General features: G+C 44.0%; 1 protein-coding gene across 1 annotated transcript in view; it reads left to right on the top strand.

Annotated features, from left to right (window-relative positions):
- The window catches only part of LOC143282041 (putative amine oxidase [copper-containing]), a 31,332-nt gene that overhangs the window by 2,955 nt on the left and 15,927 nt on the right, over window positions 1-12,450 (top strand). Inside the window, exons 2-6 of the mRNA XM_076587471.1 lie at window positions 4,163-4,661; window positions 5,993-6,143; window positions 8,610-8,764; window positions 9,716-9,965; window positions 10,420-10,648. Of these exons, the coding sequence (XP_076443586.1) occupies window positions 4,216-4,661; window positions 5,993-6,143; window positions 8,610-8,764; window positions 9,716-9,965; window positions 10,420-10,648 (1,231 nt within the window). The 5' untranslated portion in view covers window positions 4,163-4,215. The remainder of the gene's footprint in view (window positions 1-4,162; window positions 4,662-5,992; window positions 6,144-8,609; window positions 8,765-9,715; window positions 9,966-10,419; window positions 10,649-12,450) is intronic.

Genomic DNA, 12,450 nt, shown 5'->3' with positions numbered 1-12,450 from the left:
CCGTCTTCCAGCCAAGGATAAGAGCTCCCCCTGCCCTTTGATCACCCTCTTCCGCCTTCACAGCCGTTGGGAAAGGTTTCCTTCTCCGCCTGGTCCGTCGTTGGGAGATTACACATACGGCAGGTAGTACTGGGTTACATGGTACCAGTAGCAAGGGCTGTGCCCCTTACCTGACATGCATGTAAATAAATGACTGTTTTGTATGAACGTGAACACGAACAATTGCCTGTTCACTTCATCTGTACAGTCTGAGGCATTCATCAATACTGATTAAAAACAATTTCATCATGCTGTTTATGTAAGGAAATAAAATCGTTCATTTGTAAAAAAAAAAAAAAAAAAAAAAAAAAAAAAAGTATCTCAACTTTGGTGGTAAAAAATAATCGGTAAAAGACTGCTACATTTTGCTACTATGAAACTACACTTTTTGCCCGTCCAAGCTACGCTTGTATCTGTTTTGGGGTAAACAGGTACACACACACACACACACACACACACACACACACACACACACACACACACACACAGAGAGAGAGAGAGAGAGAGAGAGTTTATATATATATATATATATATATATATATATATATATATATATATATGTATATTAACACAAGCACAGCTGGGATTGAGTTAGGCACGTATGCATGCATATGTATGTGTATATGCCCCCGTGTATTAATTGTGAATCAAAACAGGATGAAACACAACTATACCTTGTGCATAGTTTAACCTGAATAAACGTTGGAGAGAATCCAGAGCAATGTGTGAAATGATGAACATAGTCCTGTGTTTGGCCAAGGGAGAAGGCGACTTGGGAAGGGTAGACAGTTCAGTTCGGTTTCTCAAGGAGGCGTCACTGCGCTCGGACGAATCCATAATTTATACGCTACACCACATCTGCTAAGCAGATGCCTGACCAGCAACATAACCCAACGTACTTAGGTCTTTTGAAGGAAAAAAAAAACTTAACAAATTAAACGAAAAAAATGAAGAAAAAAATGAAGAGGAATGAATAGATTTGTAATAATAGTGATACTACTACTACGACCACTGATGGTCACTCGGGTGAGAGGGTTAACCGAGGTCCTGTTTACAGCATCACTTGGCGCACTGGAAAAGAACCATGGCAACTTAATTCCCACCAGTCAGCTTATAGACGTGGTCATAGTTGCGAAACGGCCCTTCTTAGAATAGTGAATGATTTGATTTCGGGATTTGATGAGGATAAGATATCTGTTCTTGCTCTCTTAGATTTGTCAGCAGCTTTTGACACTATCGACCACTCTATCCTCTTGAACAGACTTAAAACTTCCTTGGGTATTCGTGACACTGCACTAGCATGGATCACGTCTTGCTTGTCAGATCGTACACAGAAAGTGTGTGTAAATGGTAGATACTCGAGTATCTGCCTTAAAATATAGTGTCCCACAGGGGTCCGTCCTAGGTCCTGTTCTTTTCGTGCTGTATGCGGCTCCTGTGTCGGATGTCATCAGTCATCATGCGATGTTGCATGAGAGCTTTGCTGATGACACACAACTTTATCAGTCCGCTTCCATAGCTGAATTTGATGCACTGGTGACTCAAACACAGGAGTGCATTGCTGGCCTAAAGGACTGGATGACTCTCAACAAGCTGCAACTAAATGATGATAAAACTGAATTTATGATAACCTGTCCAAAGAAGTTTCGTCAGCATCCTTCCTTTCCTGACTCTGTTCTGTAGCTCACCTGTTTCACTTTCTCCCTCTGTTCGCAGTCTTGGTGTAATCCTAGACCAGTCTCTTTCCTTCCAACAGCACATTTCGAATATCTGTAAAGTTGCCTATTTGGAACTGCGTAGAATCAGCTCTATCCGCCACTATCTATCAACCAATGCAACTAAGACACTTGTATGCTCTCTGGTTCTCTCAAGATTGGATTACTGCAGCTCTCGTTTGGCCGGCCTCCCCAAATATCTGTTAGACTCCAACGAATTCAGAATAACGCTGCCAGACTCATTAGAAGACCTTCTAAATTTGACCATGTTTCTCCTCTCCTTCAGTCTGTCCACTGGTTGCCTGTTTCTGATCGAATAGACTATAAGTTTCCACTCTGACCTTTTCTGCAGTCAACGGATCTGGCCCCAAGTATCTTTCTGAACTCCTCCATATCTATACCCCGTCTCGCCAGCTCCGTTCTTCCTCTGATACTCGACTTCTCAGGATACCTCACGTCAGAAGTAAGACATACGGACACAGATCGTTTTCTTTTCAATCGCCAAAGACGTGGAACAAGCTCCCTGATAACCTCCGTCATTCTGATTCCCTCGCATCTTTTAAATCTCGTCTCAAAACTCACCTTTTCCCTCAGCTACTAGTTCAATTGTGGCAGGCCCACTTCCTTTGCTTTAGCTGTGCTTGACTGTGTGTGTATACATAGGTATGTGTACATAACTACATGCATGTATATGAATGTGTATTGTGTGTGCGTGTGTTTATGTAAGTTTGTACCTGCCTATGTGTGCGTATGTGTTCGGGTAGCTATTAGATACACATGTATGTTAAAATGTATGTATGCAGTGTGTGTGTGTGTGTGTGTGTGTGTGTGTGTGTGTGTGTGTGTGTAGTCACATTTTGGTGGATGTAACATAGATGTTTTATGTTAACAAAAGCGTTTTTGTAAAGCACATGAGCAGATTTCTGGATAGTGTGTTATATAAGTATCCATTATTATTATTAACTTAATTGTTACCCCTTAGGCATTTCTGCAGAGCAAATTCACTGTGATAGGTACAACGGTAGTGTTACACACATACATGCACACAAGGTGGACAAGCGCAATCTGTTATGCTGCTGTCGGGCATCTGCCTGGCAGATGTGGTGCAGCGCATATGGATTTGTTCAAACACAATGAAAAACTGAAACTGAAAAGATCGCATATCTTGATGACCATAAATTCTTTTAGTTAAAAAAAAATCTTTGTCCCTCCACCACATTCCTACTTGTGGAGGGGGGAGGGATGGGAAGGGGAGCGGGGCATTTTACAAGGCAGACAGGCAGGTGACCTGCTCAGCAGAACTATTTATCAGTGTCGCTTGAACTGAACTCGATCCTTCTGCTAGAGACACGATACGCGCAGCACATTATAAGCAAAGGTGAATGGCGTGCAGCTGGCTTTTGACCCAGCCCCTTACCTGATCTCTCCACTCGATGTAAGCATTGACCAGGCCTTGAGAATCTAACAATTAACATGTGTCTGTGAATGTGCTTCATCTGCAAGTCAATCTGCAGATCATCTGAAATGAAGTCAGCGAAGATCAGGAAGATCCGTATTAAGTGATTTCATTGGGTCATTGTGACTTGGCAATGCTATAGTTCGTACATATTGATCAGATCCACATCCCTTGGCGCTTCCTTGAAACTGAAACGTGGAGGAGGAGGAGGAATTTTGTTTAATGTCCCGTCACACATATCGGTGATGGAAGACATTCTCTTTGTTAATTTATATTTGTTTGCATTTGTATTTCTTTTTATCACCACATATTTCTGTGTGAAATTCGGGCTGCTCTCCCCAGGGAGAGCGCGTCGCTACACTACAGCGCCACCCTTTTTTTTTCTCTCTTTCTTTCTTTTTCCGGCATGCAGTTTGTTTGTGGTTTTTTGGGTGTTTTTTTTTTTCCTATCGAAGTGGATTTTTCTGCAGAATTTTGCTAGGAACAACAATTTTGTTGCCGTCGGTTCTTTTACGTGCTCTAAGTGCATGCCGCACACGGGACCTCGGTTTATCGTCTCATCCGAATGACTAGCGTCCAGACCACTACTCAAGGTCTTGTGGAGGAGGAGAAAATATCGGCGGCTGAGCCGTGTTTCGAACCAGCGCGCTCAGATTATCTCGCTTCCTAGGCGGACACGTTACCTCTAGGCCATCACTCCACACGTTACTTCTAAGCCATCACTCCACTTACTGTATACATTCTAGCATCATCGTGTAGAAGAAGAGGGGGATGAATGGCGAGTTTGGGGAACACAGGTATATGGAGGTGGGGGTGATGATATTTGAAAGAAATATCTAAACACAATTACAAAAAAATACTCAGTACATAATACACACTTTTTAACGCATTCCATACGTTGGTGTCGAACGGCGCCTCATATATTGATCTGTTGTGTGACGGCGATGTTCAGACTGTGCAGCAGACAGACCCTGAGGACACGCACCCTGTCCCTCTCCTCCCGCCATGGACAGCACTGTCAAGTTCCGGCGATACATCGGATGTTGGAGGTGCGCCGCCGCTCTCGCCATCATCGCTTTCTGCGCCGTCCTTATCGCGCTGATCGTCGTCGTCATCAGGACTGGGGACAGTTCGGAAGGTGAATCCCTCCCCTGCCCTACCACCAAAGGGGGTCTGATGACGTCAGGTGACCCTCAGGACCCCAGCCCGTTCCACGACCTGACGGTAGCAGAGTACAAGCGTTTGTACCGTTTCTTGAGGCAGGAGAAGAGTGTGAATCTGCCAGCATCCGACACGACGTTTATCAGTACGTCCAGCATCTTCATGATGGATCTGCTGCTGCCGCCCAAACAGCGCGTGCTGAGCTTTCTGGACAACCAGGGACCTCAGCCTGCACGTGAAGCACGTGTCATGATCTTCAGAGGGGACAAGGAGCCGCCTGTGGTGGAGGAGTGAGTTTCAACTTTGCTGATTGGAATGCTTTGTGTTTTGCTCACTTTTTACGGTAGACAAAAGTGATAAGTGTTTTCATTTACAAAAGTAACGCAATTTGCACACTTCAATCTGACACAAAAACAAAGTAAACACATCATCATTGTATGGCTTAAAATCTTTAAATTTCTGCACCAGTTTCCTTGAATTACTTCACCCTCCCAATCGTGTACAATTCTTTATTTATTCCTTGGATGTATAGTCTATCATATTCATCTATTTTGTATTCAATAGAATGGAACTGTTGTTGATTTCCTTAAAAACAAAAATTGTTGAGGCTGCAAAGCTAACTTTGAGTTGTTGTTGAGTTGACGGATGATCTGTTGAGCAATGATGTTATGTTATTCCAGACAGCTCCAGTTCTGTATTGAGCAGCTTTTGATATCATAAACGAATTCGTCATCTGCTAATCATTAGATCATTACTGAATCTGTATATGCAAATTAGTATGAACAGTTGTAAAGGACAGTGAAAGTGTAACCCTAGTGGTAATCCAATGGACAGTTTACTGGGACAGACATTCACTCTTCAAGTCGAAGGACAATGATTGTGTCCTCAAGACTGGCAGTTACATATCGAGATAGTGTTAAAACATCTCCATACTTTGCAAGAAGTTCGACAAGTAGTATTAATCTGACTTTGTTGCATGCGTCCTCCAAATCAATTGCTCTTGCTTTATGTGTTTTTCTTTTTTTTTTAAATCCTGTATATACTTCAAGAAAAGCAGCGACATGTCCCTATGCACACTTATCTGCTCCAGCAATTTTGTATTTGTTTTGCCAGGGATGCAGGAAATCTTTGGACAGAAGGCAGCAACATAAATAAACCATGAAAACAGAATGAGTAGGGGAGAGGTCATGAAGGTTTTTATTGATTGATTGATTTATTTATTGTGAGCTTCAGGGAGCTGTCAATGACTTCACCTGCCAGTTTGACAACTGACAATATTACTTGACTTAGTTGTTAAATTACGACATAATAATAATGCCAATGAGTCAATGGCTGACCCATACTGTGTCCAAGATATACATGATAAGATACATCAACACCGAGTACAACTCGGGAAGAAAAATTAATACATTCTCCGGTTTGCTATCAACATGAATACTAAAACTAAGTTGTTTTTCTAAATCACCAACTTCCACTTCTTCACTGTATAACTTAACTGGCTTATCAATGGATGGAGCAGACATTTCTGTTCTTGTTATCATCTACCATTGAACAATCCTGGCAATATTTACATTTCCTTGCATACAACACAAAGTAGAAACTACATGTTATTTTTTCTCAGGTACCGTGTGGGACCCCTCTCCAAACCCACCTATGCTGAGCTGATTGTCAATTCCCAGCGGACAAACCCAGTCCCTTTCTCTTTTAGACCTGTGGGCGGTTTAGAATTCTTAGCCATTTTTTATCTTCTTATGCCCGTAGTTGACCAGAAGGTGAGTGAAGGGTCTTCCCTTTTTTAATGTCTTATGTGTGTGTGTGTGGAGGGGGGGGGGTGAGGGGGGGAGTTGTAAGAGTTTGTGTGTGGGGGGTGTGTGTGTGTGTGTGTGTGTGTGTGTGTGTATGTCGCAACCCGTAAGGGGTTGCCCATGTACCCCCTCCACAGAAGCGTTCAGCTCGTTCTTTTACTATGGTCATGCAAAACAAGTTCCGTGACAAATCAAAGCATAGGTAATCAAATAAATACCCCCCCTCCCCCGTCTAACCATAGCACAATTGTACTTCAGTCGCAGACAACTGCAGCGCCAGTTCAGTTCAACGACGCTGCCAGAGTTCACAGGCCTAGAACTCCTCCCGACAGCTGAAGACTGACGGCACTTGCGGATTCGATGGCTGGGGAAGGTCGGGGCGAGAGGGACAATGGGAAAGTAGGAAAGGGTACGTTGGAAGTGTGGAGTGGGAGTGGACGTGAGGAAAATTTGGGAAGGACACGATAGAAGGGGAACGAGGACCGTTCCAGAGTTGTCCTGGAGGTCCGTTGAACGTTGTGGCACGGGGAGAAAATCTCACAGGAAACATGTCACCAGGTAAATAGGCACACCACTGGCCCAGGGTGAAAAACCCCAAAAACAAACCAAAAAAAAGAAAGAAAAAAACAAAACAAAAAAAAACCAGACCCACACAGACCAACACCGAAGAAGAAGGGGGTAACAAGGAAAACGCCCACAACTTCACCGACGGCTCCCAGCAGCACACACGCTGGAACGGTGACCCGTCTCTGAAAGCTCGGCATCAACAGCCAAGGGGAATCTTTCTCGCAAACAACATAAGTTTCTGAACTCAGAGTTTTAAAAAATGTTCAGGAGAAGGGACATGCCACACACGTATCCTCAGAGATGCATGTGCATACACACAGGAAGGAATGAGGGGGGTGAAGGAGAGAGTTGGAGAGAACGGAGGGGGGTGGGGGGGGGGGAGAGAAATGGGGAGAAGGGAAGGAAAAGAGAGGAGCACACGAACACGCACAACGATCGCCAACGAGCCGTGACACTGCCTTTCTTTTATTGAGAGACCTCAATTGACACACGTGCTTTTCAGCATAGCGTCTGGGTTATCGGCGGCTTAACGTGCTTACAGACCCCCCACCTCCTAGGATCTTTTAACACTGTCACACATCCTCCCCCCTGCCATTCAAAGCCCTTCCACAGGCCACACACCTCTCCCACCACCTTCTCTTCTGTCTTTCACACTGAAGATTGTCTTTACCCCTCGAAATTCTTTGCTATGACGACGACGACGACGACGATGATGATGATTATAATTGACTATGGTAATGATAGTGGTGATAAAAATGTCTTATGATTATTAAAGCAGTGATACAAGAATATATTTTGAAGATGTTCTTTGGTAACGCAAAAGAGTTAGTTGTCTTCGTAGAAATGATGATGGTGATAATGATAATTTTAATGGCGAAGATAGAGGAGGAGGAGAAGAAGAAAATGATGATGATGACAGCAGCATTTCCAAAAGTTCGTTCTTCGTAATCATGAGGTAGGTGAGGAGACAGAGGACATTGATGATGATTTTCTGTGTGTCAGTAGTGATTGTTACAACAAACTTTCATAGAAATTATGAAACTGGTGATGATCAGCGCCCAGTGACACCCTTCAGTCGCCTCTTCCCAGGTTTGCAGCCTTTTGTGCAAATGACTTCGGGTTTGTACATTTCTCAGAGCTTGGTCTCCGACCAAGGATAGGCACTATATAAGAGTCCATATCAGATGATGACCGTTGCCAAGTGTTTAAAAGCGTTTGACTTATCCGAGGGTCCCGGGTTTCAATCTCAGTAACAGCGCCTGGAGGTTTTTTTCCGATCCCCCAGGGCAACATACGCGCAGACCTGCTAGCGCCTGAACCCCCTTCCTGTGTGTAATCAAGTAGCACATTAAATACTCACGTTAAAGATATTGTAATCTGTGGCAGCGTTTGTTGGATTATGGAAACAAGAACATTCCCAGCATGCACACCCTTGGGAAGGAGTATGGCAGCCTATATGGCGGGGTAAATATACAAAACAGTCATACACATACAATGTTGCATGTCTGTAGAAGCGTGTGTTGAACTGATTGAATGAAACAGGAAACAAATGATGAGCGCCCAGTGGCAGCCGTCAGTCGGCTCTCCTCAGGTAGGCAGCATGTTATGAAAATGACTCCATGTTTGTAAAGCAATTAGAGCCTGGTCTATGACCGAGGATAGGCGCCATATAAGTATCCACATAATGCTGCTGCTGCTGCTGATGATGATGATGCCGCTGCTGTTGCTACTGGCACTGCTGCTGGTGATGATGATGCTGATGACGCTGCTGCTGCTGATGATGATGATGGTGATAATGCTGGTGCTGCTGCTGCTGCTGATGATGATGACGATGACGATGATGTTGATGATGATGATACAATTCAGGTGGGCCACATTCTGATGGAGAGTTACGGAGGCAAGTTCACGCACTGTGGCGACAACTGTCTGACGTTCTACCCGGCTCCTGTGGGTACCCAGCTGATCCAGCAGACCACCCGACTGATCTGGTTGCTGGCCAACTACAAGACTGAATACTACACGTACGTAGGTGGTTAGTTGTGGTGTTGGCGTTCTTTTCTTTACGCCTGAATTGTTTCCCTGTTTGGACATAACATGCCTGACACGTGTGTGGAGACATTTTTTTCCATGGCTTTAAATCATCTCGCGACACTCCGCTGTGATTATTTAGTTTAGATTAGAGCCCTGAACAATTCAAATGAATAAGTACTTATGCTGGTTTATGGATTCACCTTCTTGCAATAGTTTGCAGTCATGATGAACACACATTATCTCATCTTGTGTATGAATTTGGTAAAGTTCTTCAACAACCAGCTGATGAAAATACATATGAGAACACTGTAATTAATTTGAAAAAAAACAACTAAGAGCTTATATTCAAAGTGAAATAAACAGTTGGAAACATACGCTGCCATAGACTTAAGTTTACTTTTCGTTACATAACATGTGTTGATACTACAATTCTTTCCATGTATACATGTGCTTTACTATTCACTTGTGCTGACATGTTGTGCTTATGACATTTGTTTGTGTCATTCCAGGCACTGTCTTCTTCTCATTATTTCTTCTCAGTCTTCTCTTTTATATCTTCTTCTTAGTTTTTCTCAACATAACTATTGTAAATAAAACAATAGAAAAACCCATTTGTGACTGGCCTCTATATGTTCCTGGCCTGTACGTGGGATCCTGTCTATCCTTTCATTCAATCAATCAATTAGTTTAGTTTTTTTGTGCCGTACCCTTGAATAACCACTCGGTACACGGCTACACATATATGAATAAATTATCCATAATAAAACATGTGCAAAAGCAACGAGTTTATTTCGTGTGCCCCTGGGGGCATTGAAACATTACACACATTCATATTTTACACATAGTCTGTAAATAAAGAGTGAAAGTGAGGAAGAGCTGTGTATCGACATTTGGAAGGGAAGAGCTGAGCATTGATGAACAAAACGGGGTTATCTTTGCAGACTTCACCCTCTGGACTTTGGCTTTCTGATGAACGTGGATGGCAGTGACGCGACTCAGTGGAGCGTGGAACAGGTGTGGTACTCAGGCACGATGTACAGCTCACTGGACGACCTGGCTGACAAGTACGCCAATGACCCCTCCACCAACAAGACCCGTGTGGACTATGTCCACAACAGCCCGGACCTGACGTCCACCCAGAGGCTGAGGGGAACACCTGCACCAGATCCGCCACAGAGACCCCCTCTGCAGGTCACTTTTAAAACCTCATACACTGCCAAGACCGAAATCACTGGAATATTTCGAAAGTTTTGTTTTGTGGTGAAACAAAATCAAGCACAACACACACACACACACACACACACACACACACACACACACACACACACACACACACACACACACACACACACACACACACACACACACACACACGTATATATAATGGCAAGTCTGTTGTGTCCAACATACTAAAGTCTCTAATGGTATGAACCTACCCTAAACTGGCAGGCACAAATGAATACCTGTAGCCACTGACACTGGGCGGGTATCGTTCAGGAATGGTATTTGTTATTTCGGGTCGTGGTGTTCCCATTGTTGAAATTGGTCTCTTCCCCGTTTGTTTGTTTGTTTGTTTTTTTCGGGATCGTTTACTCTGTTCCCCTCCTTCATCACCATCAGGTTCTCTGTATGACGGTGTTCACAGATGGAACCGGACGGCAAACGCTACAGCATCCATCACCGCCATGTCCGCTACCTGCACTGGGACTTTGACATCCGTCTGTCAGCCTTCACCGGACCTCAGGTGTACGATATCCGTTTCCAGGGAGACCGCATCGCCTATGAGCTGGGGCTGTCTGAAATTGCTGTCTTCTACGCTGGATTTAATCCCATGCAGCGTGTGACCGACTTAGTGGACAGTGGGTCACTGATCGGTGAGTATGGGTCAGTCAGGATAGAGTCATCGTCGTTATAACAGATCATCACTAGCTACAGCAGCAGCACAATTCTGAACACAGAGGCCCAACAACTGAAGCACATTTCTTGTATTTTGTTCCTGGCATCCGATATAATGACACGTCAGATTCAGACAACCTCAGGCATTTGCTTTCTGCTGTCAAAGTCAGTGACCTTCCTTCACAGAAAATCTTCTTCTCCCTCAACTCTGTGAAGAGTCATTGATGCACCACACAGAAGAACTGTTCACCAGATTCATTCAGGTCTGTCGGATGTGTGTCAAAGCATTGGTCTCTGCAAATGGTTTCCCTGTCCATTTTGCAGTGATGTCAGTCCATCGTTTTTTTCTGTCTCTCCTCCGCCTCCCTCCATCAACAGTTCACTAGAGGGTTGTTCTAACAAGACCATCTCGTTACATGGCCACAGTAGTGTGGCTTTATGAACTGATGTCAGTAGATATTCATAAGGTCCAATGAGCTGCTTGATTGTTAGTGCACTTGCACATGGATAAGATATACCAGCAGTGATGGTGGTGTTGTGACAGGTCATCAGCTTGGACTTTATGGCACTGATTTCCCCGTCATAACTTCTGCATATGGTTGAGTTCATGCTCACAACCTGCCAAGCGATTGATGTTGTCTGCAAAGCGAAGGTTCATGATGGTTCCTCCAATTCTAATTGTGTTGACATGAGCTTCAAATGCATGTCATGATGTGTTCCAGGAAGTGTATCAGTATCAGTAGCTCAAGGAGGCATCACTGTGTTCGGAAAAGTCAATATACGCTACACCACATCTGCCAAGTAGATGCCTGACCAGCAGCATAACCCAACGCGCTTAGTCAGGCCTTGGAGAAGAAAAAAAAGATAAACAAGCTGGGAGATAGAAGGCAAGCCTGACGAACTCCAACCAAAGAATAGAACCACTCTCAAATAACACTCTGTGAGTTGAAGATGTTGTTTTTTTACAAAGGGTACACAGATTAAAGATTTGTTTGATGGTGCTCCTGCCTTTGAGGAAACCAGCCTGTTCCTCAGCTATCTCCTTATCTCTGTACTTTGTACACAATGATTTTGAACATTATTTTGCTAGCATGACTGATCAAAGTGATTGTGTGGTGGTTCTGGCAGTGTTGATGATTACCTTTGTTGGGGAGGATTGTGTGGTGGTTCTGGCAGTGTTGATGATTACCTTTGATGGGGAGGATTGTGTGGTGGTTCTGGCAGTGTTGATGATTACCTTTGATGGGGAGGATTGTGTGGTGGTTCTGGCAGTGTTGATGATTACCTTTGATGGGGAGGATTGTGTGGTGGTTCTGGCAGTGTTGATGATTATCTTTGTTGGGGAAGAGGATGATACCTAATTTGGATCATGGTGTGGGCAAATTCCCAGGTGTGCCAGATTTGGGTTTGTTGCAGATGACAGTTAGCATGTAGATTTCTGTCTCTGCACCGTGTTTCAAAAGTGTTGCAGGAATGCTGTTGATAGCTGCAGCCTTGCAACATTTAGAAACATCACTGTTGTTGCAACTTCCTCCCGGAAAATGTGGTCCGTATGGAGACAGCTGCTAAGAGACAGAAGTGATGAGTGTAATTGAGGCCTGAGGCCTGCTTGCATGGTGCGTTTCATGATCATTGTCTGAAATAGCCCCGATTTCCCCTTATGCTCGTGAATCTCGTGCAAATTACTGCCTCTGTGTGTGTGTGTGTGTGTGTGTGTGTGTGTGTGTGTGTGTGTGTTTATATATGAATGTACTATGCATGCACACTGTAATTTTGACAT

This window comes from Babylonia areolata, chromosome 5 (genome assembly GCF_041734735.1).
Source record: "Babylonia areolata isolate BAREFJ2019XMU chromosome 5, ASM4173473v1, whole genome shotgun sequence".
In the NCBI taxonomy this organism is placed as follows: domain Eukaryota; kingdom Metazoa; phylum Mollusca; class Gastropoda; order Neogastropoda; family Buccinidae; genus Babylonia; species Babylonia areolata.
The sequence above is the reverse complement of the archived record's forward strand: the minus strand, read 5'-3'. Positions and strand labels throughout refer to the sequence as shown.